This window comes from Scyliorhinus canicula, chromosome 23 (assembly GCF_902713615.1).
Source record: "Scyliorhinus canicula chromosome 23, sScyCan1.1, whole genome shotgun sequence".
In the NCBI taxonomy this organism is placed as follows: Eukaryota; Metazoa; Chordata; class Chondrichthyes; order Carcharhiniformes; family Scyliorhinidae; genus Scyliorhinus; species Scyliorhinus canicula.
In genome coordinates this window covers 15,748,884-15,773,744 of record NC_052168.1, presented here as the reverse complement: position 1 = coordinate 15,773,744, position 24,861 = coordinate 15,748,884, and the positions used below count along the sequence as shown (strand labels likewise).

Below are 24,861 nucleotides of genomic sequence, written 5' to 3'. Positions count from 1 at the left end.
GAGGGGGGGAGAGAATGTGCAAACTCCACGTGGACAGTGACCTGGGGTCGGGATTGAAACCAGGTCCTCGGTGCTCTGAGGCAGCAGTGCTAACCACTGTGCCAGTGCTGCCATGTGACTGATGGCATGATGAGCCAGTGAATGAGATGCGGTATCATGATGGATGTGTGTTTGCGTATCAGAAAACGCAGCGCCATTGAAAGTGCAGTTTATGGGAGGAAAAATAAGTACTAAAATAACCAACTTGTGTATATTCATACTCTCAGGACATCCCAGCTAATTATTTTTGGAGTGTAGTATTCCCTAATGTAGGAAACATGGCAGCTGATTTGCAATCCTAACATTTCAGAAACCATGAGATTACGACCAAATAATCTGTTTTGGTGATATTGCATACACCTGAAGCTTTTACTTATTTCGGGTACTAACTGTCTTGTATGCATTTCCAGCAATGCTTTCAGTCATTTAAAAACAACCAAATAATAACTATTGTATCCAGAATAAAACTTAATTGGCCTGAGTGCATGAGACTCCTTGGGTATTATTTTGTGTCACTTTTTAAGGAAAACAGGAAAACTATTGTGCTCTTAACTTTTCTGCAGGCAAAACTCGTGCAGATAGAAAAAAGGCTAGGCTCAGCAAATCAAGCTCGCAATGATTCTGCCTCGATAAAATTGCAAGAGGTAGGTACCAACTGGGACTATTGCTTCGGAAAAATAATGTGCTTGGGCCTTAACGTAATCTAGTAGTGGCTCAGTACCCTTCTGGATGTTTTGAGGGTTAACTTTAAATTTACAGTAATCTCCAGAAAATACCCCAGCATTTCTTATTGGGCATCAAGATATTGGAGTTCCTACAAATCTATAGTTCCTACAAATCTATATGATTCAAGCATTTACACACTTGCATGCATCCATACTCTTGTCAGCTAAAATACTGTCTTGTAATCATCTTTTCTGTATGATTACAAATTAACTTTAATTACCTGCTAACGCCTACAGATCATATTTTGGTCACTTTAACCCTTGAGAGGAACACAAATGTTTTCAATGCACAAACTTGAAACATTCTGGCATCCATGTACTTCCTGATGGATGTTAAATGTTTCTGGGTATTTTAAATTTGTAGAGTAGGAGAAAGGAATAGAACAAATATTTATTTGTGAAAGTGCGGGTGGTACAATACTTCAAAATATAAATTATAAAGTAAGGAGATGAGTCAAAAATGTATTTCCTCATACATGCATTAACCATTCTTTAATTTTGGAGTCACTATTGTATGGTCTGGAAGGTATTTCCAGTAGATTGGCATGAACAAGCAGATATTCAGTAGGTAGGTGTGTGGCATCCTCAACGACACTGCAGAATTGCTACACAGCGGACTGTGATATGGTCATTTGGCCATATGGCCACACCTCCACCTGGTTAAACTTGCACCACACGTGATATAATTTAGCGCAATGCAATCTCTCCTCAATAGATTCTAGAAGTAAACATGTATTTCAAACAATACACCAGAACATGTGAAAAAATTTTCCAGATATTTTAAGGGCATAAATGTTTGCAAAATTACTTCTGAATTGTTAACCGCTGATTTCTCCTTTTAGGAAATTGAGCTCAGTCTGTTCTTGGCTGTTGCCCCATTTTCTGTACAATGAACTTCTATTTTGCTTATTAAGGGTATAGAAAAGAATGACACAGTAAGTTGTATCGGAGCTGGTAGAGCTTACCCAGTAGCCTGTACTTGGACACAAAAGTTTCACTGAATATAATTATTCAAGTAAAATGTTTCTGCTTATGGCTAGGGGAAGAGCAACGGTTAAATACGCAAAGCCTTGGTTTTCTCAGATCATGCGGCCCTGTTATTCCTGAATTAGGCTTTATTAAACTTCTCTGGTTTACTGTGCACGGAATTAAAATTGGACAAAAATCTGATATCTCATGTTTTCATCCAATTACCTGCGCCTCCTGTTATTGTAAACTTGCTGTTAATTTTCCCTCTTCCCTCTGCCCATGCCTGCAGGGGAGGCAGGGGTTTTGTAAATACTGAAAATGTAGAAGTTCCTGGATTTTTACCGTTTTGGTGCTGATGCATCTGTTGTATTGAACTATTGATAACATGATAAAATTACCCTTAGTATCCAGGGATGTACAGGTTAGGTTGGGTTATGGGGATAAGGCAGGAGAGTGGGCTTCTTACTTTCAGTCGGTGCAGAACCAATGGGCCGATAGTCCTCCTGCACTGTTCTATGATTCTATATTTATTTTTATCATTAAAACTTTACAGACCTCTATAACGTCAAAAGATTTATTTTCAGCTCTCTGGAGTTTGTCATTGCAGCTGATTGCTTAACAATACCGAAATAGATTCATGCGCTGTGTGTAGATAGCAAGATAGTAAGTTGCAAGTACTCCAGCTGACTACTCGGTCCATAGAGGGAGACAAATGGTGAGCCTGTTGGCAACCCTGTTTTGGGTTTGATACCACCATGATAAATGCACTGCTCCTTGCATGAACGTTGGAACTATTATACTGAGGTTGGAGACTCTTTTGTATAGGAGATGTTGATTAATATCATTAAAAAAGAAATGCTAAGAGCTTTAAGAAGCGAGAAACAGCTGACATTTACGCTGGGAGTGTGGTTCGTAGTCAGCTGTCCTGTTTTTGTGCTGGAACATTGATTGCAGCAAGCTTTGGTAATGTGCAAAACTGCTGTACTCCTGAGTAGGGACATAAACAACAATTTTTTAATCCTCAGTACAGAATGCCTGCTTAAACACTGGTCCTTTTTACTGGAGCAGACAAGTTAATTGGTCACGTTATGGTGTTTACTACAATATGTGTGAGGAGAAGTGAGATAAGTTCATGAGAGAGAGAGAGAGAGGAATAGAAGTTTGCTCTTTGTTGATAGAGGGCAATGAAATAAACAGGGCGAGGATGCTCATGTGGACTTGGATTATAGAATTACAAAGTTGGACTGAATGGCCTATTTCTATGTTTTACAGATAAACAAATCATTGACATTAGTAAATTAAAGCAAAATACTGAGAATGCTGGAAATCTGAAATAAAAACAGAAAATGCTGGAAATCTCAGATCTAGCAGCATCTGTGGAGAGAAACCGAGTTGATGTTTTGAGTACAAATGACTCTTCCGTTCTGGAGAAGAATCATATTGGACTCAAACGTTAACACTTTCTCTATACCTGCATTGTAGTACTAATCATGACTGAATTGCTACATCAGCCTGTTACATGAGATTTGCTGAATGCATGTAGATGATTATAGAACTTCTTCATGGCATAGTCTTCAAATACCACTTAAGTATGACACTTCTGATCCCCACAAATCTACACAACGCAGAGTTGCAATCTCTTATATTTAGGATGTCTGTTGTATGTGCTAATTTTGTACATGTTTTGAAGCTACAGCAGTCTCTAGAGGTAAGGATGTGTAAAACATTTTGATAACTTGCTTTACTGAAGGCCAACAGTTGAGGCTTTCATCTATTTTAGAATTGCAGTAATTCTTGGTCCGGTGGGGCAGAAAATTCTAATGTACTGTAACATAACTATAATTCTAATGTTCCAAATGTTAGTTCTAAAGATGTTGTGCTCCCAATAGTGCCATTAACAATAAACTAAGGGTTATTATATAGAGGACATTTAAGAGTTAAGCACATTGCTGTTGGGCTGGCATGTAGACCTGACCAGGTAAGAGTGGCAGATTTCCTCCTTTTTGAAGGAGTAAGGACATTAGGGAACCAGATGGAACTTTACAGCAATATAGTAGTTTGATCAATATTGCGGGTTTTATTCTAAATGTATTAATTAGCTGAATTTAAATTCTCCCTCCATGGTGTCCTCAGAGGTTTTGTTCAGCCCACTGGATTACTCATCCAGTAATGTTACCATCCCAATACCACCATACTTTCTAACTGGTTTTTGTTGGGGGGGGGGGGGAGATAGGGAGTAAATGCAGACTTGAAAGATTTCCATTAGAGCTGCACCTGGCCAATCCTGTTCCCAACTTCAGCAGACCAGAAGATACAAATTATTGGTGTTTGTGAGAAGATGAAATATCACAAAACCCTTTAAAAGAAATTTAAACCTGTGTCAGAGGGGGAGCAAAGAACTACTTAATATTAACATTATTACTCTACAATTTTTTTTCCGCGACCACCTAGTGTTCTGAGATATTCCTATGTATGGTATATTCAGCTGTCACTCTGTTCCATGCTGAGTGGTTGCAGAGCACCTCAATTTTCCAACAGCCCAATGGACCTTATGATAGGTTTCAGTATATTCATCAAAAAAATTGTGCAGGCTGAAGCTTCATTTGGCTGCATTTTGATATAAAGTAGTTAATATGAAAATTTAAGATAATTCGATTTTGTGAAATATTCTTCAATAAAATCAAATATATCACTGTATGCTCCCAAGCTGGAAGGTCAGGTTCACGTGAAATGTGAAGAGAGTCCAAATACTAAAATTTAAACGTTAGATTTTACTGCCATAAGCAGAAATTTGGAACCATATTACTGACAAACAAAGAAAAGTACAGCACAGGAACAGGCCCGTCAGCCCTCCAAGCCTGCGCCAACCATCTAAACTAAAATCTTCTACACTTCTGGGGTCCGTCTCCCTCTATTGTGGAGAACCTTCCAAGCAATTTTTCACAGTGCTCAGCAAAGGTTTATACCAACAAAAAGGAAGGATGGTAGAAAGAGGGAAAATCGACAGTGGGTATTCGAGGAAATAAGGGAGAGTATCAACTTGAAGGAAAAAGCATACAAAGTGGCAAAGATTAGTGGGAGACTAGAGGACTGGGAAATCTTTAGGGGGCAACAGAAAGCTACTAAAAAAGCTATAAAGAAGAGTAAGATAGATTATGAGAGTAAACTTGCTCAGAATATAAAAACAGATAGTAAAAGTTTCTACAAATATATAAAACAAAAAAAGAGTGGCTAAGGTAAATATTGGTCCTTCAGAGGATGAAAAGGGAGTTTTAATAATGGGAGATGAGGAAATGGCTGAGGAACTGAACAGGTTTTTTGGGTCGGTCTTCACAGTGGAAGACACAAATAACATGCCAGTGACTGATAGAAATGAGGCTATGACAGGCGAGGACCTTGAGAGGATTGTTATCACTAAGGAGATAGTGATGGGCAAGCTAATGGGGCTAAAGGTAGACAAGTCTCCTGACCCTGATGGAATGCATCCCAGAGTGCTAAAAGAGATGGCTAGGGAAATTGCAGATGCACTAATGATGATTTACCAAAATTCACTAGACTCTGGGGTGGTCCCGGTGGATTGGAAATACGCAAACGTGACACCACTGTTTAAAAAAAGAGGTAGGCAGAGAGCGGGTAATTATAGGCCAGTGAGCTTAACTTCGGTAGTATGGAAGATGCTGGAATGTATCATCAAGGAAGAAATAGTGAGGCATCTGGATAGAAATTGTTCCATTGGGCAGATGCAGCATGGTTTCATAAAGGGCAGGTCGTGCTTAACTAATTTAGTGGAATTTTTTGAGGACATTACCAATGCAGTAGATAACGGGGAGCCAATGGATGTGGTATATCTGGATTTCCAGAAAGCCTTTGACAAGGTGCCACACAAAAGGTTGCTGCATAAGATAACTCACTGTTGAGCATGGCATTAAGGGTAAAGTAGAAGCATGGATAGAGAATTGGTTAATTAATAGAAAGCAAAGAGTGGGGATTAATGGATGTTTCTCTGGTTGGCAATCAGTAGCTAGTGGTGTCCCTCAGGGATCAGTGTTGGGCCCACAATTGTTCACAATTTACATAGATGATTTGGAGTTGGGGACCAAGGGCAATGTGCCCAAGTTTTCAGACGACACTAAGTTGAGTGGTAAAGCAAAAAGTGTTCTATTTATGTTCTATTCCCATCCTAATGATTAAATGACATTTAATCATTTTAAATCGGATAGCTTTCCAGGGCAGCAGCTTGGGAGTGTTGAACCATCGTTTATGAACAGGGTTGTTCCTCATTTATTACTGTAGTTACACAATTGCAGTCTGCCTTCGCTGTACAGATTTTCAGGAAATACAGGTTGGTTTTGCAGTGAGCGTTGAACACATTGATCAAACCCAGTGGTCTGATTTCCAACTGCCCTGTGGCGAAGTGTACCTTTGGTTTCAGAACCAAAGGTTCTGGAGCGTGTGAACATTTTGATTGGATTATCTACCAAAACTAGTGTGTTTCAAAGGCCCCAGTTAAACTCCTGAAGCTTCTGTCTGCAAGAAAATCAGCCTGGATTTCCTCCTCTCGTAATCGTTACGTTATCGATGCCACGACCACAGCCTTCATTCGTTGACATCTGATGGTACAGCTGTGGCATCACTGAACAGGATTAAGACAAGCACATTTAACTCAAGTAAGTGAGAAAGTTTTTAAAAATTGAATTACACCGTCTATAAAGGCCTTTATTGGTTACAGAAATGCTGTGTTGAATAATATACTGTGAGTTGTGATATACCTATTACATGATTCATAGGAATTCTTTGGAATCTAATTCACAACTCTATGATTGAGGAGGCTAACAATTGTTTCTTTTGTTTGAGATTCAGACTTCTTTCTTAGGGCTGCAACAAGCCTCCATTATTTCTGATTTTGTGCTTCTACTGATATCAAAAACTTTTGTTTGCAGCTGTCATTGAATCAAAATCAAGCTTGGTGATTCTTTTGCGTGCAATCAGTTTGGGATTTACTTTGTAGATAAGAGTTCATTGGTGGAAAATTACTAATAGTGCTTGACCTTCAAGCAAACAATGAGTCCTTGATTCATTATCAACATGCTGAAGTTTCATTGCTTTGTCATAACCCTCATTTTGTTATGGAAACTACTGTTAACAAGGGTAGTGCACATTCAGTTAAACACTGCCAGCATCAATATTGTACAACAGGTTGTGCATTCTCCCAGATTCTACAGGTGATGCACTGAAATCACTGAAGCTGAGTTTCCTTTGCCAGATGGTTTGTCCTCTTATTTCCTGTGCCACCATCCAAAATGTTAATTGAATCAATAGAAACTCAAAGGAACACCGTTTAATCGCATTTACCTTGTCCCAAATTTTGAAGGCAATCCACCGGCTTTACTGGCAGGTTCTTCTGTTTCTTTGTCTCAGATTCTTGCACCTTTTCAACCAGAAATGAAATTTGGCTTGAGCAACAGAAAGACGTTCAAGTTGGCAAAGAAAAATGAGATGCACCAATTTGGCAAGCCCATTGTGGAAATGGAAAAGGTTACACTGCAACTTAATGAAACTCTGTCTCCAACAGGCCCAAGAAGTGCACTGTGCAATCGACAAATTGCATTACAAGATAATAGATCTGGTAAGCCTTTGATAAAGCAGAAAGTTCGACTGCAGGATTGTAGGGTTTCTGCTGAATCAGGCAATGCTGTTACGTTAAAACAACAGGCTCTATTACAACATAATGTAACTTTAAGTATTAAACCAAAACCCGCTACAGATAAACAGCAGGCTGGTTTAATAAATAATCATGGTCAGCGTAACTCATTCAGGGACATGATAGCCAAGGCGCATGAGGCTGCATTAAAAATTAGTAGAACGTCCAAGAGTATGCTTGTCCAGCTAACTACAGAGAAACCACAGACTTGTAATGGTATACTAGTCCGGCAAAAGTCAGTTATTTTACTTGAGGGTAATGGCCCGAGTAGTATCTCAAAACCTGGCACAGAACAACAAAATGCAATAGTACCCGAGGAGAGGACACCCTCTGTCCTTGATGAGCCTGATTTAGATAAGCCACGTGTAACATTACAAGAGAATAAGATTCAGTGCAATAAGAGAAGTTCAGAAAATCAACATACAGTATTGCTGGAGAGTAGAGGTTCCTTTAATGCATGTGCTGAACTTCCTGTGGAGTTGCAGGTTCTATTGTCAGATAACCGAACTCCCAAAGACAATTATGAACCTGTCCCAGACAACAGGAAGCGAATGATTATACAAGATAACCTAATTCCATACAATACAAGGAGAGCCACTGCCTGGGGCATTCGAGCTTGGGATGAGTGGGCCAGAAACCGAAATAAATACTTCATGGAAAATAATGCAGAATGCTGTGAATCGACCCTTTATGTGCCGGTACTGTCTCATGAAATAACTCACAATGAACTGAATTTCTGGCTCTGCCACTTTGTGGAGGAAGTCCGTCGGCGCGATGGATCATTTTATCCGCCTAATTCTCTCCGTCTCTTGTGCTGCTCCATTTTGCGATACTTGCGTGAAACGTGTAAGCGACTGGACATTGATTTCTTTAACGAATATAACATGGAGTATGCTGCATTTCGGACTACACTTGACAGGCGGTTGAGAAAACTTAAACAACAGGGAATTGGAATAGTAAGGAAACAAGCAGAGCCTTACTCTGAGGAAGAAGAGGAAAAACTGTGGCAAATCGTTTTTAAACTGCGAGATGCAAGAAGTTACAGTTATGCTGTCTATTTCTACCTCTGTAAAGTCTTTGGTGTACATGCAGCAGCGGAGCACAATAAATTGATGGTTGATCAGTTTAGCTTTGAAGCTGATGAAATTGGAGAATATTTGGAATTTGTGGCAAAGCCTTACAGAGACGGGATCCAAAGAACAAAAGGACTTACTCGGCAGTATGCAGACTTATCCAACCCAAGATGTATTGTTTCTCTCTTTCGTCGCTACCTCGGTATGGTGCCAAGCGATGGTCCGTTTTACCGGCGTCCTCTTCCAGGGCAGCTGGAGTTTTGCCAACAAGCTATTGGAGTTCACACTCTGGAGCGTTATTCCAAAGAAATCTGTGAGGTGGGAGGAATTTCGGGGCGGCATACTGGCCAATCTGGAAGGGTAAGTATAAACGGTGTTTTGTTATTGATGTTGCAAGAAAGAATTGGCATTATTTCCCAGTACCTATTATATGCATTTTAATGCATTTAACAGTAAACGCTAACCCATCGCAGGTCAGTAGTTAACCTATGCATTCTGTGTTTTAAAGGTCAAGTGATTTTTTTTTAAAAATAATTTTTATTGGAATTTTTTGAAAAATATATATCAACAAAATAATAATAATAAACACCCCCCAGCACCCGTAACAACGCATATAACAAGCCCCCCCAACCCCAATAAACAACAGAATAAATTAACAAAAAGCAAATTAACTTAAACACTATCCCCCTAAACCCTCCCCCCGGGTTGCTGCTGCTGCTGACCTAGTACCTTATCGTTGAGCCAGAAAGTCGAGGAAAGGCTGCCACCTCCTAAAGAACCCTTGTACCGACCCCCTCAGGGCGAACTTACCCCTCTCCAACTTAATGAATCCCGCCATGTCATTAATCCAGGTCTCCACACTCTGAGGTCTTGCATCTTTCCACTGCAGCAAGATCCTCCGCCGGGCTACTAGGGACGCAAAGGCCAAGACATCGGCCTCTTTCGCCTCCTGCACTCCCGGCTCCACCCCAACCCCAAATATCGCGAGTCCCCAGCCTGGCTTGACCCTGGATCCCACCACCCTCGACACCGTCCCCGCCACCCCCTTCCAGAATTCCTCCAGTGCCGGGAATGCCCAGAACATATGGACATGGTTCGCTGGACTCCCCGAACACCTGACGCACCTGTTTTCGCCCCCAAAGAACCTACTCACCCTAGATCCGGACATGTGGGCCCGGTGCAGCACCTTGAACTGGATGAGACTAAGCCTCGCACATGAAGAGGAGGAGTTCACCCTCTCCAGGGCGTCCGCCCACGTCCCCTCCTCAATCTGCTCCCCCAGCTCCACCTCCCACTTAGCCTTTAGCTCCTCTACCGACGCCTCCCCCACCTCCTGCATTACCTGGTAGATGTCAGACACCTTCCCATCCCCGACCCACACCCTCGAAAGCACCCTATCCCTTACCCCCCGCGGGGGCAGCAAAGGGAACCCCTCCACCTGTCGCCTAGCAAACGCCTTGACCTGAAGGTACCTGAACATATTCCCCAGGGGGAGCTCAAACTTCTCCTCCAGTTCACCAAGGCTCGCGAACCTCCCATCAATAAACAGGTCTCCCAACTTCCTGATGCCCGCCCTGTGCCACCCCAGGAACCCGCCATCCATGTTCCCTGGGACAAACTGGTGTAAAGGTCAAGTGATAAAGCCCAGTTATGTTTACACAATTGTGAACTGAAACAAAACTTAAATTCTTCCTCCGATTCCCCCCCTCTTACCCCCTCATCCTTTTCTAGTCGGCTTCTGCTCATTTCTATAGGTTAGCCCTTCCAGTGATTCAGGAGTCTTGTCCAGCTTGGAACATCGATATTGGCCGGCAGTCCTGGAGCTTGAAGTGCAACTAATAGATTAAAATTCTGCGCCTCTATTAGCTTCCTACCAAAAAGATGTTATAATTGTCAAGTAAGCACTGCGGCCTCGTGCCGCCGAGGTCCCATGTTTGGTCCCGGCCCTGGGTCACAGTCCGTGAAAAGTTTACATATTCTCCCCGTGTTTGCGTGGGTTTTGCCCCCACAACAACAATTGCTTATTGTCACAAGTAGGCATCAATGAAGTTACTGTGAAAAGCCCCTATTCGCCACATTCCAGCGCCTGTTCGGGGAGGCCGTTACGGGAATTGAACCTGTGCTGCTGGCATTGTTCTGCATTACAAGCCAGCTGTTTAGCCCATTGTGCTGAATCAGCCCTTTAGATGTGCAAACCCAAAGATGTGCAGGGTAGGTAGATTGGCTATGCTAAATTGCCCCTTAATTGGAAAAATGAATTGGGTACTCTAAAAAAAAATGTTTTAAATAATTGTCTAGTACGTGGGAAGCCCAGAGCAATGTTAGAAGAATGCTGAGTTTTAAATTGGGATCCATTAAGATTGTACTGTAAATCAAGTCATCTTCAAAGCGTTGTGATTATAATCATATTGAAATTTATGGTTGCATTTTGGTTCAGTCAGAAGTAAATTTGCCACAGCAACAGGCATGGTTGATCTTCATCTGGAAAGACTACTCCTGTGTAATGTTTCTCAATACACTTTGGTAACCAGATTTCTGAGATTATTTCAGCTTGGATGAGACTTTTCCTGTTGCTTCAGTGGCTTATTTGAATGTATGATGGAATCAATTCTGACTTCCAGTGTTGTAACCTCAAAGTCAAATATAACCAGCAAGAATAAAAATGTTATTTCGCTCCGCAGAGCTTTTCAGGTATTAGCTTTTCAGTAGGTAGTGGTTTACACACAGATGGGTATAACCTATCCATCTGTTACTGCAGTGAGAAGTCTTACAACACCAGGTTAAAGTCCAACAGGTTTGTTTCAAACACTCGCATCGGAGCACTGCTCCTTCCTCAGGTGAATGGAGTAGTAACTTCTGCAATATGTTACTGCAGTAGCTTCTTTCCAATTAATGAAATTTAATTGATGAGAGTACTGACAGGATAGCTAGATTAATTCAGAGTTGACATTGATTACCTCAGATCGTTGCAATAAATATTACATACACATGCTATGTGTAGCTGCAGCCACCTTGCAGTAAAGGTTTTTGACTGAAATATATTAAATAGGCTTACTATATTAGGATCCAATGGGTTTTCTTTAGATTACGTTTCTTACAATATATTCAACAATTCAACAAAGAATTTGTTTAACCTATCCAAATAATATATTTTGATGAATTAAAATTTGGATTCTGAATTATTCTAGTCAAACTCTTCAGCGATTTCATGGAACCTCTATAGAAACACTAAACTTCATATTTTAATTCTTCTATATAGGGCCAGAGGAATTAGCTTGAATGGAGGGGGGGGTAGTTGATTTTAAAACTTGTATTAAAAATAACTAGTTCACAAAGGGTGCTAAATTTTGGGATAAAGTGACAGAAAAAAATAGGAGGGAATGGGCTTTCCACAAATGCAGCAGGAAGGAGTGGTTTGGTTGTGAAAGAGATAAGTCTTGATGGACTCACTCATTTATCATCTTGGCTATAGCTGTGTTTGATATGACATGTTGAATACATTGCATGACTTCACATACCTGCTTTCTAAACCTAGCAAATCCCCCAATGTTTACATAGATAAAGGGGCTTGTTTAGCACACTGGACTAAATAGCTGGCTTGTAATGCAGCACAATGCCAGCAGCACGGGTTCAATTCCTGTACTGGCCTCCCCGAACAGGCGCCAGAATGTGGCGAGTAGGGGCTTTACACAGTAACTTTATTGAAGCCTACTTGAGACAATAGACGATTATTATATTATTATTAGATAATTAAATACCCCTATTGAGACAGACCAGGCACTGAAACGGAAGGTTTGCGAACCTTAATATTTCAGCAGTGTCGGGGCAGCACGGTGGTACAGTGGTTAGCATTGCTTCCTATGGCGCTGAGGACCTGGGTTTGAATCCCGGCCCTGGGTCACTGTCTGTGAGGAGTTTGCACATTCTCCCCGTGTCTGCGTGGGTTTCGCCCCCACAACCCAAAGATGTGCAGGTTAGGTGGATTGGCCACGTTAAATTGCCCCTTAATTGGAAAAAATAATTGGGTACTCTAAATTTATTTTTAAAAACCAAAAAAAATTTCAGCAGTGTCCAGTCTCGGGCAGGACAGTGAGCCTGAAGATACTAGGTGTGTTTTTAGGTGAAAGCAGTTGAATCATTTTTCATCAATATAATCTGACTGTAGTTTATATGTCGTCTAAGAATTCTGTTCCTGGCTGTTGCCCTTATTTTCAGATTAATATCTTCACATTAAAATATTAATCTGTTAAAGATCAAATTAAAAACACGGCATTATCTTGTTTAATTTGTTTGAAATTGTATCTGAATTTTTTTCTGCAATTATCATTAACGTTCTACTCCGAAATTGAGAAAACCTTTGTCATTTGACCTTTAAAAAACTTTTTGAAAATCTTTAATACTTGGTACTAGTGGCTGATTGTTGTTAATATTGCAGAGCCTTGAAACAGATCATCATCCAAATTATGGAAGTATTTCCTCCCAGGGCAAAATTATTATTCTAAAGTAGCAGCAAATTTTGACCATAGTATTGTGATTTCAAGAAAGTTGATCTGAAGCCTGGGTTATTGAAAATGCACAGTGTGCTGCATATTCAACTCTCTTTGATAATTGCCATTGTAAGTATGTATACAATAAGCCCACACTATAATACTGTGACAAACCCCCAACTCTCTTAGAATGATGGGAATCACCATTTCTGTATCTTCCTTCTATTTTCCCACCACAACGATGAAACTATCTGACAAAAATTAATTCTGACATCAGACATTGCATATTACTAAACTATTTTCCGAGCATGTGACTGAGCTATTTTCCGAGCAGCTAGTTATTACTGGCTGACTTTTTTTGTTTACTCTGACTAGCAAATGAGATGATCAATCTTGATCAATGCTGCTTATCCAATTGCTAAGCTGTTGTTACACCTCCGTAGACAGCAGGATTTGTCCAGGTGGCCGAGATCGCAATTTTAAAATCTGAAATTCAGCCGAAAAGCAAAACTAATATAACATGCCCAAATCCACACAGGCACACTTTTTTTTTTTTGCTGCATTAGTATATTGGAGTAAGGCGTTGCATGGTGGTGCAGTGGTTAGCACTGCTGCCTCAGCCCCGATGACCCAGGTTTGATCCCAGCCCTGGATCACTGCCTGTGTGGAGTTTGCACATTCTCCCCGTGTCTGCGTGGGTCCCACCCCCACAACCCAAAGATGTGCAGAGTAGGCGGATTGGCCACGCTAAACTGCTCCTTAGTTGGAAAAAAAAAGAATTGGGTACTCTTTTTAAAAAAAAATAAATAAATTTTTTTAATATATTGGATTAACACGTGTCCAATAGTATAGAAGAGGCTTATTGTATATTTGTTGTAAAAAAAATTCTAATTCTCCTTAGACTGAAACATTCAACAACAGAAATTGCTGAGATTTCACCATGTTTTTGTACCAATATTTTATTGAACAAGCACTCTTCCAATTTATTGATTTGGGAAGATTGATCATTGTAACAAGTTCTTTTCCGCCTTTTTCCTGGGGGGGGGGGGGGGGGGGATGAGGGTGGATCGTGGTATTGGAAGGAGGGAGAATCCTTTTGTTAATGGCCTTTGAGCATCCAAGCTACTGAAGAGATTTTTAAAGTTTTAATTTAATATTGGAAAATGTTTTCACAATCGTGATTTTGAATTGCTTTCACTTGGATTTTCTGGAAATGCTTGTCAAATTCCAAATGCTTAATAAAGAAAACTCTGGTCAAATTAGTAATAGTATTGCCAGGAAGAAATATTATTTGTGCTATGGTAGAAGTCCGTCAGTCCTGTGTTCATTGGGCCAACAAACAATTGAACTTGTTGGACAGGTCTGCAGATCGCAGATTGTCATGCCGATTTATATTAACCAGATTCACTGTTGCCCAATGCACACATGTAAAATATGATGTCATTAACTGAAATGCAATGCTGTTGTTATACCCTAGGGTTACCCAGAATAAAGCCTTCATCATAGTTCCCTTGTCCTTTTACCTAAATTCGGTTTATTGTCTGATTTTAGTCAGTCTAATCCCTCCTCATCCATTTTTAAAATCTACTCGACACAAATCACTTTTTACGTGGTTTTCATACACTTTTAGGATTTTTCATCACATTGGTTAGTTACAAGTGTTTATAGGTGCCGGGTGACAACCCAATCAATCCTCACCAAATTGCAATTATAGTCATTGCTGAGTTGGTTTGAACAGATAGTCAGTGATTTTAAGTGTTGAATGTATCGTCTCTGAGGGAAATCTATTGGTGTGATCCTATTATTGTCATTTCACACAGTTGTGTTTGTATGTTGCCTTTTAGTTCAGTCAAGGAATTTACTACTTGTATGAGCAAAATGTTTATTTCTTTGTGGAACCTTAATTGCAAATACTTGGAAATCCTTTTGCCGTTGTGTTTTGCAAATTCTTGGTTGTATTGGGGGAGGCATTGAAGGTTTGGATTTCCTTGGTGGCTTTCCCAACTTAAGATATGGCAGACCAGGGGGGCATTACAGTCACACAAACAAAAGGTGGTGCTGCTATGTCGTACTTTGCAAACGTTAATTGAATTCACCCTAATTTCAAAAAGCCAAAACTGTAAGAAGAAAAGCCTTTTTGGCACAGTTTAAATCAGCAACGCCTCAATGAAATGAAAAAATACCGACGTCAGAAATCCAGCCTGTCTGCACAGCCCCAGTGCCTTTTCATCTGCACAGGCATATTTTTACTTTTTTTGTGTGTGTTCATTTTGTTGTAGGTCAGCAGTGTAGCTGCCCTTCACAGTCGTGGCTTTGATGAAGAGCTAATTAAGGAACGAATGGGAAATGGCAGTAATGCAATGATGTACTACAAAAAGACTGAAATGAAAGCAGTGTCTGACTGTTTGCAGCCTCCAAATCCTTTGAAGAAGATTGCCGCTTGTTCACAATCATCTTCCTTGAGACAGCAAAGTGTTTGTGCGCACGAAGCAGTGACCATAGCCCCCTGCCAGAAGCTGAAGTTGCAAACCAAGAAGAATTGGTGAAGGTTGAACTGCATTATAGTACACCTTCAACATTACCAATATCTTCTGTCAAAGTTACAGTAACGTCAACCTATTATGCTGCTAAAATCTTAACAGTAGTGTAAAAATGACTGTCTTATCAGGTTGTAAGAATATGAAACAAACTGATGAGGGGCGAAAGTGATTAAGTGTTATTTCCCACCAGTATAAGTTGTTTAAATTTGCAAGATGATTCTTTCAAAGCACTTTCTATTCTCTATGCTATAAATGGATTTATTGTGTGTGGTTGTCAGTAATACCTTTTAACCTTTAAAATTTTTGGAGATTACACGTGCAATAAGCAATTAAGTTTGAATAACAAAATTGTTACCCTGTTGCCTCATAATTAAAAATGATTGAAGCCTATATATATGGCCCATTGGATTTTATTCTGATTTGCTGAGCAAAGTTATACTTTGTTAATTTGCATCATTCCTCTTACTGTATTGGTTATGAGAAAAGATTAGTCTTCTATTAATGGAGTTTCTTTGCAAACACTAGCTGTAAAAAAAAAGAGTCAGTGTATGCGTTATGGGTGTCACTGGCCAGCATTTGTTTTACATCACCAATTGTCTTTTAAGAAGGTGCTCGCAATGAGCAGTCTTCATGAACCACTATAGTCAATATGATGTAGGCACAATCATAGTGCTTTTAGGGAGGGAGTTGCATGATTTTGACCCAGTGACGATTAAGACAATGGTAGTACGTTTTCAAGTCAGTACGATGTGCGACTTAAAGGGAACTGGCAAGTGAGTGGTGATGTTCCCATACGTCAGCTGCTCCTCTTCTAGGTGGCAGAAGATTACAGTCAGGAAGGTGCTGTCAAATAAGTCTTAGAAAGTTGATGCTGTGCATTTTGATAATTGTAGATCCAGCCAGGTGTGGCTTTGGCAGAGGGAGTGAATGGTTTAATGTGATGAATGGAGTGCTGGTCATGGAGTCCCGGACAGTGTCAAGCTTCTTGAGTGTGCCAGAGGATTTGATCACTGTCTTGACTTGTGATTTGTAGATAGGGAGTCAGGAGCTGAGTTACCTACTGTAGAATACCCAGCATCTGACCACCTTATAGCCACAGTAATGACTGGTCCAGTTAAGTTTCTGGTCAATGGTAAACCCAAGGATATTGATAGTGGGGAATTCAGCAATAGTAATTCCATTGAATTTCAAAGGGAGATGGTTAGACTCTCTCTGTTGGAGATGGTCATTGCCTGGCACCTACCGCTAATCCATCCATGCTTGAATGTTATCCAGATTTTGCTGCATGTGGACGTGGACTGCTTTGACATCTGAGGAGTTGCGAATGGTGCTGCACGTTGCGCTTTCATCAGCGGACATCCCCACTTCTGACCTTATTATAACAGCATCATTGTTGAAACAGCTGCAAATGGTTAGGCCTAGAACATTTCCCTAAGTGACTACTGGAGCAATGTCGTAGGGCTGAGTCGATTGCCTCCAGCAGCCACAGCCATCTTCCTGCTAGTTTTGACTCCAACTAGTGGAAAGTTTTCCACCGATTCACATTGACTTCAATTTTACTCCGATTCCTTGATACCACAGTCAGTCAGCTGCTGCCTTGATGTTGAGGACGGTCACTCTCACCTCTCCAGTTCAGCTCTTTTGTCCATGCATGGAACTAAATTGAGCATCAGTGAACAGGCTATAGCTAAGTTTGATAGCATCGCCAACAACACCTTGCATCATTGATGGTTGAGGACTGATTGAGCAGGATAATTTGTTGGATTGGATTTATCTTGCTTTCTGTGGCCAGTAACAACTGTGCAATGTTCCACATTGTTGGGTAGATGCTGCTGGAACAACTTGGCTAGAGGTGTGGCTAGTTTGGTGCATATGTCTTGAGTGCGACAGCCAGGATGTTTTTTTTAAAAATATAAATTTAAAGTACCCAATTACTTTTTTTCCAATTAAGGGGCAATTTAGCGTGACCAGTCCGCCTAGTCTGCAAGAAATTAATAATAATAATCGCTTATTGTCACAAGTAGGCTTCAATGAAGTTACTGTGGAAAGCCCCCGGTCGCCACATTCCAGCGCCTATTCGGGGAGGCCAGTACGGGAATTGAACCCGCGCTGCTGGCCTTGTTCTGTATTACAAGCCAGCTGTTTAGCCCACTGCTAAACCAGCCCCTGCGGGTTGTGGGGGTGAGACCCAGTCAAACACGGGAAGAATGTGCAAACTCCATATGTACAGCTCCCAGAGCCAGGATCGAACCTGGGTCCTCAGCGCTGTGACGCAGCAGTGCTAACCACTGCTCCACTGTGCTGCCCTCTACAACCAGATGTTGTCCCGATCCAAACTTTTGTATCCAGTGCCTTCAGTTCTCAATATCATGCCAGTGCCTTCAGTTCTCAATATCATGTAAAGTGAATGTAAGTGGCTGAGGATTGAACCTTGAAAAGAGGTTGTGATGGATAATCAAAATATTTTTTGAGTGGGCATGGAGTACAAAAATAATGAAGTTATGGAATAGTATAAAAACTCTGATTCAGTATCAACTCTCTGGTGCACCATACTCTGGAAGGGCTGTGAAGTTATTGGAGAGGTGCAGGAAAGCTTCATGAGAATGGTTCCAGGGATCATAAAATCATAGAATTTACAGTGCAGAAGGAGACCATTCGGCCTATCGAGTCTGCACCGGCCCTTGGAAAGAGCACCCCACCTAAGCCACACCTGCACCTTGTCCTCACACTTCCACCTTATCCCCATAACCCCACCTACCCCAACCTTTTTGGACACTAATCCACCTATTCTGCACATCATTGGACTGTGGGAGCAAACCGGAGCACCCGGAGGAAACCCACGCAGACACTGGGAGAAAATGCAGACTACGCACAGCCAGGAATCGAACCTGGAACCCTGGAGCTGTGTAGCAACTTCACAGTTGAGGGACTTTAGTTACTTGGATTGATAGGTGAAGCTGGTGCTTCAGTCCAAGAGAAGATTGCAATGAGATGTTATGAAAATCCTCAAAATCATGAGTGTATAGATTAGATAGGGGTGAAGCTGCTCCCATTGGTTGAAGGATTAAGAACCTGAGAAAATCAATTTAAGGTGATTGGCAAAAAGAAAACTGTGCAGGTTAGGTGGATTGGCCATGCTAAATTGCCCTTCGTGTCCAAAATTGCCCTTAGTGTTGGGTGAGGTTACTGGGTTATGGGGATAGGGTAGGGGTGTGGGCTTGGGTAGGGTGCTCTTTCCAAGAGCCGGTGCAGACTCGATGGGCCGAATGGCCTCCTTCTGCACTGTAAATTCTATGATCTATGATTATGCAGCACATCAGGAATGCTGTGCCGGGGGCAGATTCCATAGAGGCCTTCCAAAGTGAATTGGATAATTAATCTAAAGCGACCAGTGCCACAGGGAAAAAGTAGAGGAGTGTGGCTTGGAAGGTTTACTCTTCCACTGAGTTGGCACAGACGCAACAAGTCTGTTTACTGCACAGAAGGAGGCCCTTCATGATCCACTCTGATTCTGTCATCTACATCATCTGCATTTCCAGCTAAAGATGGTTGCAAATGTTTCAACCTGGTCTTCAGCACTGACGTGCTGGGCTTTCCCCCCCATCATTGAGGATGAGGATGCTTCCGGAGCATCCTCTTCTGGTTGGTTGTTCATGACTGGATATGGCAGGACTTCAAAGTTGTGACCTGATTGTTGATTGTGGAATCACATGCTAATTCCGAATGCATGCATGTATGTAGTCCCATATATGAATGTTTTAGTATGATACATGTGTATGTGTAACTACACATACATGTGTAGAATGCACCTTTCATTTGTACAATAGTTGGATTTCTGAAGCGTACAATTCACTCATTATGAGTTTGCTTGTTTTTGTAGGTCATGTTAGATAGAGTGAGCTAGGTCGCATTAGCTAGGCAGCAATCATCCCTTTTGAAACCACAGTTCACCTCATTGCCATTTGTAATGTTTCTGCATAAATTGGAGCTTTGTTTTTTTAGTCAGTATTAAGGAGAGTGTATACTGAATTGGATATGAAGTGTTATTAAAAAAATGTTCTTGATGATGCTGAGTTGCTGATGGTGAGCACTATGAAGTGGCAAAAGTTAAGTTAATTTGACAGTAAGCTATTTTATTAATGTGTATATGGTACAACTTGTTCCTATACATGTCAGTTCTGCAGAGCTGATGGTGAACAATTTCTATATACTGTTTTGGGCTGTAACAATAGGATCAGAAAGAGTACCTGAAACATCACACATTTTTAACGGCAACAAAGATTATGCCATAAATTATCAGATTACGTTTGTAACTTCACAGTGAATTATGAATAATGCTTGACTTCTCTGTGTGCTTGTACAATTCTGAAGACAATTTCCCACCTGATAAACTGTGGTCTGTTCCCATGCCATCTCAAAATTGTATATTGGAAAGAGGAAAGACCAGTGCCCGCGGTTGAATTCACAATTCCCATATAAAGGTTTCATTCATGCTGAGGCTACCTCGTGGTATTGTGCAGCAGAAATAGCTGGCTGTTGGGGCTGTTTAAATTAACAAAAAAGTGTTGAGCTGCTCATAGAATGGTAACCGTTCGAGATTATTACAAAAAAGCAGCTTTGACCTAAAATGTTTATACAATTAGCCACCTTGCATAGCAATGTTAATGTCACATTTCTGAATTTTAAAAACTCCCAACAGTGCCATCAGGTGGTAGTGGAAATATTTGCAAATGATATATGAAATAGATTTTCTCTAAGACCTGACTGATCCAGGTAGACATATGTTTTGAATGGATCGTGATATAACTGGAAGTAATTTTCTCTTTTTAATTAGTTAATTCATTCATTCCTCAACTGTAGTCTTAATCTAATTCCTTGAGAGTGAACTAACTCTTCTAAGGACCAATAGATATGAAAAGTTGTGGTTTAAAAAAAATTAATTCATGGGATATATATGTCCCTTGTGAACGTGGATGCGAACTGCTGTGGTCTATAAGATGTAGGTACACCCACAGTGTTAAGGTGGGTGTTCATGATTTTGACCCAGCAATGATAAAAGGCATGTTGCGTGGAGAGAGGAGCTTGCAGATGGTGGAGTTCCCATGCGTATGGGTACTCTTGTTTATCTAGGCAGGAGAGGTTTTGAGTTTGGAAGATGCTGTCGAAGAAACTTTGGTGAGTTGCTGCAGTGCATCTTGTAAGAGGTACATATTGCTGCCAGTATTTTGTTTATTTTTCTTTTATGGGATGTGGGTTTTGCCTTTGTGAACGTGCTGGTGAGCTGCAACTTTGAATTCTGTAGTACATGCGGTGAAAGTACACCCACTGTGCTATTAGGAAGGGATCTGCAGAATGATCCAGCGACAGGGAAGGAACGGTGCCGATATAGTTCCAAGTCCAGATGGTGTGGCTTGGAGGGGAACGTGCAGGTGGCAGCATTACCGTGCACCTGATGCCCTTGACCTTCTAGGTGGTAGAAGTTGTGGGTTTGGAGAGTTACTACAGTGCATCTTGTATATGGCACATGCTACTGTCCTGTTCCCATTAATTCCAATTTTGCTGGAACACCTTGATGTGACGCTTAGTCAAATGCTGCCATGATGTTGAGAGTACAGTAGTCGCACTCGCCTCACTGGTGTGCACCAATGGTGGAGGGAATTAATATTTAAGATGGTTGCCAACTGGCTACTTTGTTCCTGGGTGGTGTTGAACTTCTTGAATATTATTGGCGCTCCACTTACCCAGGCAATGGGGGAAAATTACATCACAGTCCTGACTTGTGTCTAGAAGGTGGACAAATTGTGGTGGAGTCAGGAGGTAAGTTACTTGCAGCAGAATATTCAGCCTCTGACTTGCTGTTGTAGCCACTGTATTTATGTGGAAGATCCAATTACGTTTCTGGTCAAACTTCAAGTTTGGTCGTATTTATAGACGTTTGTGTGGAAACCCATGAAATGTAGCTGGCAAAAAGATGCTGAAGAGCTATGTGCAAAACCAATATGTTTTTTATAAAGTTGCTTTTTTATGTCAGATACAGACCTATGAAATAGGAGATGAGAGAGCTTTGAAGTTCAGATTTTTTTGGGGTGACAGCAAAGATACGAGACTTTAAAACTCTTGTCATAAATTTAGACCAATGAGCATTTGTTTGAATAATAACTGTTCTGTTACCCTGTGTTTATCCTTCAATAAATATAACACAGCATGTTAATGTGGCTAGGTAGGGCAGCACGGTGGCGCAGTGGTTAGCACAGGGACTACGCCACTGAGGTCCCGGGTTCAAATCCCGGCCGTGGGTCACTGTCCGTGTGGAGTTTGCACATTCTCCCCGTGTCTGCGTGGGTTTCACCCCCACAACTGAAAGATGTGCAGGTTAGGTGAATTGACTATGCTAAATTTCCCCTTAATTGAAAATAATAATTGGGTACAATTTTTAAAAAAAAATTAAATGTGCCTAGCTGCAACTGTGCTTCTAGCTAATAAACTTATTTAACAGTTCCTTACACACATCTGTGATGTGGGATAAATCTAAATGTGGTGCCCTCTAATTTTCCCTGGCTTTATGTAAGCTTCTCTTAGCATTTATTCCGACTGCTAGCTGATAGTTGGGTAGAAATTAACTCAACTACAGTTTGCTTGCAATTTTGATCCTATCCATTAATTGCCCACAAATCATTTGTTTCTAGAATGGTACAGGAATATAGTATCTAGAATAATATATCCCTGATATAGTTCTGTAATAAACAGTGACAAGATGAACGTCTGGCCACACAAATGTAGTGCAGTGGCTTACTCCGGTCCAAATTGACCATCAGCTGTTGGAGCTGGTGACAAATTAATTTTGTCTATCGCATACAAGCCTTACTGTATTTTAAAAGGTGTTTATATTTAGAAGTTGACTTTGAAGTCAGTTGCCATAAAACTGGTTTATATAGAAGTTATTGAATATGCTCAAATATCAGTTACAGGAATTATTTTTTTTTTAATTTAAGAGTACCCAATTATTTTTTCCAATTAAGGGGCAATTTAACGTGGCCAATCCACCTAACCTGCACATCTTTGGGTTGTGGGGGCGAAACCCACGCAGACACAGAGAGAATGTGCAAACTCCTCACAGACAGTGACCCAGGGCCGGGATTCGAACCCAGGTCCTCAGCACCATAGGCAGCAATGCTAACCACTGTACCACCGTGCTGCCCGTTACAGGAATTCTTAAGGACACTCAGCAGAAAGGTCATGGGCGGGATTCACTGACCTCGCGCCGGGTCGGAGAATCGCTGGGGGAGGGGGGTGCGAATCACGCGACGCTGCTCCAACACTGGTCTGCCGATTCTCCGGCAACCGGAGAATTGGCACCGGTGCCGGTCGGAGGCCACCCCATCGATTCTCCCCGCACGATGGGCCGAGTGTCCGGCTAGTTCAGCCCAGTCCCACCGGCATCGTTCTTGTGTGGTCCTACCCGGCGGGACTTCGGATGGGGTGGGGCGGGGGGGGGGGGGGGGGGGAGAACCAGCTCCGAGGGGGGGGGGGGGGGCCTCCACGGTGACCTGGCCCGCAATCGGGGCCTACCGATCGGCAGACGGGCTTATCCCAGTTGGGGCCCAAGTTCCTCCGCGCCGGGCCCCTGTAGGTGTCCGCCATGTTGCGTCATGGCCGGCGCAGAGACGGCAACTCACGCGCATGCGTGAACTCGCGACGCCCGTGCTGAATCCCGTATCGGCAGTAGGGACAGCGTGAGGCTCTCCAGTGCCATACTGGCCCCTGTGCGGCGCAGGATCACTGATCCTAGGGGCCAGATGACACCATTATAAAAAACTCTGCCGTTTACGGCGGCGTCAACACTTAGCCCCAGGATCAGAGAATCCCGTGCCATGACTTGATTGTGTCCTCTTTCACTCTGCATTCATTTCATTTTACATTTGTGGAATAATTGCATGCTTCATCCCTCAGCTGTGTTGTGCTTTTGTTTTCAAGCTAACAGTAAACTCTGCTCACTTTCAGCTGATTTCGGATTAAGGCTGTGTAAAACATTTTGCCAGTTGGCTAGTATTTTTTAAGGAGACACTAATTGCTGATTAGATGTAACTCCTGTGTTTGTATTTATGTCTATTTATGGCAATCCCACTCTTTTTATATACCTGGTGTTCATTGTTCATTCCCAATCCTATTTCACCAGTTGTTGCAAGCGCATTATTGTGACCGTAGTTGTGACAGTAGTATTTCTCATCAGGCACGGAGTTCATGCTGATTTCAATTTTCCAATGAGATTCGTATTCTTGTATAAGTGATAAAAACAAAGGAAACCTTTCTTTAAGTGTAGCCTTTGGCATCAATTGATCTAAATATGTTAAAAAAAAAAAAAAGATTCATGATGACAAAATGTCTTGTACTCTGAAAGAGGAGAATTTATACCAGAGAACAAGGAAATGGCAGAGCATTAAATCTTTAGTTCTGTCTTTCCGGAGGAAGGAATAAATAACTTCCCCAAAACGCTAGGGAACCAAGGTTAGGGGAAAGGAGGAATTGAAGAAAATTAGTAATACTAAAAAAAGTAGTGCTGGAGAAATTGAAGGGATTGAAAGCTGATAAACCCCCAGGGACTGATCTAATTTCCAAGCTATTAAAGAAGGTGGTCATGGAAATAAAGGTCAGCTTACAAATCTTGATTCTGGAACATTCCCAGCAGCTTGGAGGGTGGCAAATAGAACCCCGCTATTTTAAAAAAAGGAGGGAGTAAGAAAGCAAGGAATTACAGACCCGTTAGCCTAACATCCACAGCAGGGAAAATGCTCGAGTTTATCATAAAGGATGTGATAGAAAATATCAATGGAATTAATCAACAGGTTAGTCTACATGGATTTATGAAAGGGAAATCGTGATGGACAAACCTTTGGCAGTTTTTTGAGAACATAACAATAGAATAGATAAGGGTGAACCAGTGGATGTGGTGTATTTGGATTTTCAGAAAACTTTTTGATAAAGTCTCACATGAGAGGTTAGTGTGCAAAATTAAAGCACATGGGATTGGGGAATAATATATTGGTCCGGATTGAGAATTAGTTAGTTAGTTAGTAAGGGGCAGCAGGGTAGCATGGTGGTTAGCATAAATGCTTCACAGCTCCAGGGTCCCAGGTTCGATTCCCGGCTGGGTCACTGTCTGTGTGGAGTCTGCACGTCCTCCCCCTGTGTGCGTGGGTTTCCTCCGGGTGTTCCAGTTTCCTCCCACAGTCCAAAGATGTGCGGGTTAGGTGGATTGGTCATGCTGAATTGCCCGTAGTGTCCTAATGAAAGTAAGGTTAAGGGGGGTGTTGTTGGGTTACAGGTAGA

The 24,861-nt window shown here is 41.5% G+C and overlaps 1 protein-coding gene across 9 annotated transcripts in view; it reads left to right on the top strand.

Annotated features, from left to right (window-relative positions):
• LOC119956569 (activating transcription factor 7-interacting protein 1-like) overlaps window positions 1–24,861 on the top strand; it is a 204,871-nt gene that overhangs the window by 119,134 nt on the left and 60,876 nt on the right. For 8 of the 9 annotated variants that reach the window (XM_038783877.1, XM_038783876.1, XM_038783880.1 and 5 more), the window contains one exon: window positions 603–683. In XM_038783877.1, coding sequence (XP_038639805.1) covers window positions 603–683 — 81 coding nt within the window. Of the gene's footprint in view, window positions 1–602; window positions 684–7,151; window positions 8,868–15,273; window positions 15,925–24,861 lie in introns of those variants that run through there. The other variant, XM_038783882.1, reaches the window with a different exon arrangement.